Source organism: Protopterus annectens, chromosome 1.part1 (genome assembly GCF_019279795.1).
Source record: "Protopterus annectens isolate FY-2018-M chromosome 1.part1, PAN1.0, whole genome shotgun sequence".
Classification (NCBI taxonomy): domain Eukaryota; kingdom Metazoa; phylum Chordata; order Ceratodontiformes; family Protopteridae; genus Protopterus; species Protopterus annectens.
This window is the reverse complement of record NC_056726.1, coordinates 1,730,564,546-1,730,571,158: the sequence shown is the minus strand read 5'-3', so window position 1 is coordinate 1,730,571,158 and position 6,613 is coordinate 1,730,564,546. Positions and strand designations below refer to the sequence as shown.

General features: G+C 38.5%; 1 protein-coding gene across 1 annotated transcript in view; it reads right to left on the bottom strand.

Annotated features, from left to right (window-relative positions):
* Positions 1-4,911: 4,911 nt before the first annotated feature.
* The window catches only part of LOC122811978 (prolyl endopeptidase-like), a 2,225,690-nt gene continuing 2,223,988 nt past the window's right edge, over positions 4,912-6,613 (bottom strand). Inside the window, exon 15 of the mRNA XM_044084182.1 lies at positions 4,912-5,668. Within this exon, the coding sequence (XP_043940117.1) occupies positions 5,377-5,668 (292 nt within the window). The 3' untranslated portion in view covers positions 4,912-5,376. The remainder of the gene's footprint in view (positions 5,669-6,613) is intronic.

Genomic DNA, 6,613 nt, shown 5'->3' with positions numbered 1-6,613 from the left:
TGTGTTCAAATGGCTGACAAATGCACCTTGACAGAGGAGCAAGGAATGCCAGTGGATAATGACTCTCACAAATACTGTAGAACCAGAGAAATACTAGCTTTAAAAAGGGTCCAGGCACTTGTCTTGAAACCAATTAGAAAATCTTTCAAATTTCCTAATATATGACTTCCTAGCAGCAGGTTTTCTTGCCTCCTTTAATACCTGATGGACATTATAAGAGAAAAAGGTAAGCAAAGGATACTACAATTTCATCATCAATGCAGTTGTTTCAAGTTGGGATGTCTCAAACACCCCCTTGCCCATGTGTCAGCAGGTCCAAACTGCAAAGAAGCTTGTGGCAATTGCCTTTGGCCATTTCCAAAAGAAGGGCCATGGGTGGTGCAGTGGTACAGCAGTTAGCGTTATTGGCCCTGCGTTTATGTGGATTTCCTCTGGGTGATCCGGTTTCCTCCACATTCCAAAGACATGCGGCTGCAGCATTTCTCCCTGGGCCTCTGCTGAAAATGGGCTCTGTCCCAGTCAGACTTTCCCAGTAAACAAATGTTAAACAAATAAATAAAGGGAGAACTACTGTTGCTGGGCCAAAAGAGAGTCACCACAATGATCTTTGGGGAGTCCTTTTGAATCTTCAAAATGACTCTGGATTTCAATGGAAAGTGTGGAAAATTATACAGGACCATTCTTGTCTAATGTAATGGAAATGCATTTGTTTTACATTGCTTCTTAAATGGAGTCCTGGAGCAGAATTTTGCCAAGTGATTCTTGTGAATGGAGGCACATGGATCTATCTGAGGTGTTCTCCATAGGTGGATCAATTCCTGGAAGACTGAGTGTTCATTTGTGAGGGATCTGTCCTGGCCCTGCTTAGCAGTGTCTGCCACAAAATTATGCTGTGATGGGTTGTAAGATCCCTCTTCAGTGAGATTGTGCTAAAAAGCTATATCCTCCTCTACCATGGCTAGCCTGCACACAGGGTAAGATCTGGATGCCCCCATTTACTACATTACGGTGGTGTCTGTAATCAACTGTAATGGTCCTAGGACCCATACATGACAGAGAGTTGAGATAATTTACTACTGCTGACATCAGTTTTACATTGGTGTGTTTTAGCCTTTTTTGTTCCAAAGATCCTGCTCTTCTACACCACTGACACTGCTTCTAAGCCTGAGGAGTCTGTAGTTGCTGACTGTGCTGGACATGGAAGGGAAAATGGGAGACCTGGATTCAGATAAGACTGGTCTGTCCACCAAATAAGTTATTTTTACAAATCCCAAAACATGAACCTGGAATGTCAAGGGATGTTAATGTTGGGGCCATACTGATTTTAGGTACCATGGAATTTTTTTCATGTGGAGTTTGGCTAAAAAAATCATGAAAATCATGTTTTATAGGTGTATACTATGCTAATAACCACTAGGGCCCTTAAAAGCCTAACTGCATCTCAAATGGAACCCACAAATTTGATTTATATTTGATTTATAGGGAATGATTTACTGACTGTGTCTGTCCACCTGAGAAATAGGAGCCAGACAAGGGGTTATTTTTTGTTTAAAAAGGGATGGGGGAAATCTACTTCACATGGATGGGAATTTTGTGAGGCACATGCATGTTTCTCCAACATTTCTTATTTAATCTCCAACATTTCTTATTTAAGTGCAAGCAAAATTTAGGTATTTTAATCTAGTAGTTCTGATGCTGTTTGTTTTGTGGATGCGTAAAAGATTCATCAAAACAGGGTCCAGGGATGCCTTGTAAACCAGGCAAAGATCACCTCTCATAAGTCTGTATATCAAGTAAAGAGATGGGTCTTTGATGCAATCAGCAAAGGACATTGTGTTTACTGCCTGCATTCTTTTTATGACAAACCTTTGTGTACATTCCAATTGCTGCATGTGTCTGGTCAGGCATATACTGAATGGGGAATTACACATTAGGATGGGCCTGATAAGGCTCTTGCTTATAAGTTCAACAACATAGAAGGACTTTCTTACTAGCTTGGACACATGTTGGTTGTAGGCTAGGTTACTAGCTACTTAAGTTTCCAGATCACTGATTAGTGAATCAATTTCTAAGGATGTTTTATTGATGACATTGTTACCTAGGGTGTCAAGACTTTCCAAAAGGTACTATAATGCATTTCTTTGTACTGAGTTTTAAGCCGTGGCTTTGGCACTAAGCATTTGTCTGTATTAGACCTTCCTGAATGGTGTTCTCATCTTGGGGGGGGATTCAATGACTTTTCCCAGTTTGCAATCACCTGCGAACTTGGTTAGCTAGAGACCCTTGACATTGGTTTTGATATTCAAGAAGTAGATGCCAAAGAGGAGTCGGCCTAGCAAACAGTCCTGGGGGACTCCACTGGTGACTGACCTCTTTCTGGAGGTGGCCTCACTGATTCAAACCTTCTGGGTCCTATCAGTGAGCCAGAGAGCTATCTAGGGTGCTATGAAGGCATTTATATCTAGTTCCTAAAGTTTGTTGACAATGCTCAAGTGGGTATTGTATCAAATGCTTTAGCCAGATCTAGAAAGGCAGTATGCACCATCTTCCCCTCTTTCATTGCCTTAGTGACCTTTTCAAATAAGTCTACCAGATTCAGTAAGCATGGACTTCCTTTGACAAAGCCAAACTGGGGTGGATCCAGTGTCTGGTGGTCTCCTATGTCCTTGCTAATAATTTCTATGATAAGTTTTTTCCATGATTTTAAAAATAAGACTAGTCAGACTAATGGGTCTGTACGTTCCAGGATCTGCTGAAGGCCTCCATTATGAAGGGGGATAACCATCGCAGACCTCTATTCATGTGGCACAAAGCCTGTTTTAAGACTATGGTTAAATAATTACACTAAGAGCTCTGATAAGTTGTATTTTAGACTATTCAGGAGGCATCCTGGGATGTTATCGGGGCCCAAAGAGGCCGTGGATCGAGTGGAAAAAGTCAGGTACACACCTAAAGATCTACTTTTACCAGTGGAAGAAAAAATCTTTGAACTGATGTATCTAGAAGACATCCCAGGAAAACAATGCTGTGAGAAGGAATCAAGCAAGACTTTTGAATGTTCTCCTGAAATCCCAGGCTGTGCAGGAAATCTCTCACCCAGATGAGAGATTCCAGACACTTTGAAAAAGACTCTGGAAAGATAAGCAAGCATTTTACATAAGTAAACACTTAAATACCTTGCAGTCTGCAGTAGGCTATCACTGGAGTAAGACACCTTGGGAATACCCTTGGAGTAGTGGATAACCCAAAGGGTTACACAGAGTGTCGAAAGTGTAATCCAGGCACAAAAAGCTTAAGAAACGCTTGAAAGCTGAGGTTACAGGAATGTGATAAGCATCTTTTAAATATAGCACTAAAAAAATTAACTGGGGAGTGATGACTTCAGGTTCATGATCATGGACTACATATTTATAAATGAATGGAGTGATTTTAGTTACTTTATAAGAATCATACTATAAACTCTTAACATCAGATTTATCAACTGTATGAATTGAACAAGGAGACTGACTGGCAAATATTTCTACAAAAATGCAGCTATCTTGTAAAAATGTGGGAAATGTTGAAAACTGGATGTCTTCTTATCAGAAAGAAGCTCAAGTGAGTCAATATCATGTAGCTGAAACCTACAAAAGACTGGAACTCAAAATTCTCAAATAATACCAAGTGTCTAACATAATGGGTATAGTTCCCCATACTAAAGGGGTGGCGTAAGCCACAAAACGATGGGCTAGGCTTGTAAATGCCCTCGGGCAGATAGCCTAGTATGAACCTATGAACCTATAAGACATCACACGGAAATAAATGTTTTCTCCATTCAAACCAAATTTTTCTTGTCTTCATACCTATATTTTAGTACAACAGGTATATACAGAGAATGTGGAGACAAAATCTCCATGTGCCGGGAACCTGCCCATTTCCCTGTATTAACATTTATTTTCATATTTGCTTTCATGTATACAGGCACAGCTAGAGGATTTCCACTTCAGTTCTTTGTTAGGGTGCCTGTGTGGAGTATGTATGCCCCCCCTGTGTTTGTGTGGGCTTTCTTCAGGTGTTGCAATTTTCACCGACATTCCAAAGATATGTGGCAAATGGATCAGGGACTCTAAATTGTCCACAGGTGTGTGTATGCAATCTACTTCCGTTTCCCTTTTGCCTTGCCAAACCCCATGGGTAGTAGTGGCTGTCTTTAGGATCATTCTCAGAATTGACAGCGACTTGTAAGAAGAGAGGAATATTATTTCAGGATTCTGAATTTCATTTTTTCAAACTTCATTCTTTTGTTGCTTTCAGAATTTTGGTTACAGTCTTAAGTCGTTCATTAATTTCATCTTATAACAGGAACCCAAACTGGACACATTACCTTCAAGCTATTTAATTACTTAAGGTCATATGACTTCATTAGTATACTTAAACTGCTATTAATACATTTTATGAATGCATTCTAGAAGGCTAGAATATGAGGCACCAGAAATGTTTTATTTTAAGAGATAAAGTTATGCTTAAGTACCAGTATAAATTCTTGTCTATGTAAATACAAATGATCCATCCAGTCAAACTGTGTAAATCTACTTTTGAAGTGCCATGCTTATAATCTGTGATGGCACAAGCTATATAGTAAGGGCTTGCTGATTACATTTAAACATTCTTTTGTGCTCAGTTTACTCTGTTTTATTTCCTCAAAATATTGCTCTGCTTGGCCATTCTGGCAGTGGAATGCATATTTTAACCATTGACCCATTTAACCATCATGCAACTTTTTTATAATTACTTCATCAATATGTGGGTTATGGCCTCTTGTTCTCGTATCATATCTATGCTAGGCTCTCTAGGTCATTCTGCAGATTGGATTTGAAGTCTTATGCTTTGTTTTAATACCTGGGGCTATAAAATTATACTAGGACATGGACATGTGGAAAAAGAAATAAAATTTAATTAAAATCATTTCAGACAATATTGCACTTAAAAAAATCTAACTTAATAAATCATTACTTAAGAAGCAGTACTGAGCATTCAGGATGCTCCTTAAACACTTGATGACATTCATACTTTAAGATTACAGTAACTGTGTCCGTCCGTTCATTCTTTATCCTAGGCAAGAATATTCTACATTCAACTCTGAATGCATAAAATGCAATGTAGACAAAACACATCTGGGAATAAATCAGCGCTGAAGGAATTTTTTTTTTCGCTTAAGGAAAATAGTCACTCATATATAACAGTCACCTGAATTAGAGTAGAAACTCAAGTCCATGCACAATATTACATTTTTTTCAAGTTATAATTCTAGTGTTTATGTTAGTTACAATGATCTTCTCAACTACTTCGAGTGTACTGATGCTTGGTGCTGTGGGATGCCTGCTTCTACATAGATCATTATTCCAGCCACTTGAGGTTTAAGGTCTCAGCAACAAAAGTAAAGATATCAGATTCCTCCTGGATGATTTTAGATGTTGGTTTTCCTGCACCATGCCCACTTTTGACATCAATTCTAATCATCAGTGGGTTTTTCTGACTTGGACTTTTACCCACAATATGCTGCAATGTGGCAATGTATTTCAGTGAATGCAGAGGGACTACACGGTCATCATGATCTGCAGTCAGCAGCAGCACAGCTGGGTACTGAACGCCTTGTGGTGGTACACTGATATTGTGAAGAGGAGAATATCTGAAAATAAAACAAAGCAAAATGTTCGGTAAACGTACAGCTTCTCTACCAAGCTATCAGATAATTTATTACAGTTTTACACTTCTTCCAAAGTGACACAGTTCTTTAAAATATACAGTAAAGCATAGAATGTCTGGGCAGAGAGGTCCCTTGAAATTGACAAACAGAAATCCATCGTCCATAATTATAAAGTTGCCTTCCTGCCTGAGGCAGTCAATGCTTCCAAAGCTAAGCAGGTTTGAATGTGTGCATATAACAAGAATACTGGTTCTCTAACACTTCTTGCCAACAAATATGTCATGACAGGTGAAATATAAAATTCAAATTATTATATAACGGGGGGGGGGGGGGGGGCTAGATGGCCAGCTAAGCACAGCACTTTTTCTGAGCTCTATAAAATTAATATAATCGACGGGAATTACACTAATATATATATACATACTTGAATTTTATAAAATCTAGTTATTAATAATGTAAACTTTAACTTTACAAACTTTGAAGTTTTTATTTCAAACAATTCCTGTCAAATTATTTGAGACTAAACTTGAAGGAAAATGATCAGCTCCAAGTCTTCACAATCTGATGCTGCACTGAGGAAAGAACTACAGCTGATGTCTTCCACTCTACAGTTACTATCACTGATGATAGATGACTTCCAGCAAAAGCTGGAGAATTTAAGTGAGAATAGTTCTAAACAAACTGAAATTTTTAGAGACCTTTTTCAAAAACATAAAAATAAAATAATGGACATGGAGACGGCCATAACCGACACAGATTAGAGGAGGGTGAACTGCACACAGACTTTCTTTTCAAACAAAACACATGGTTGATGAAAACTGATGACCTTGAAAACTGAGAGAGAAGATGCAATATTCAAATTTTCGGAGTACCAGAAAAAAGAGAAGCTGAGAACATGATTTTATTTTTGAATAACTGGATTCCCAA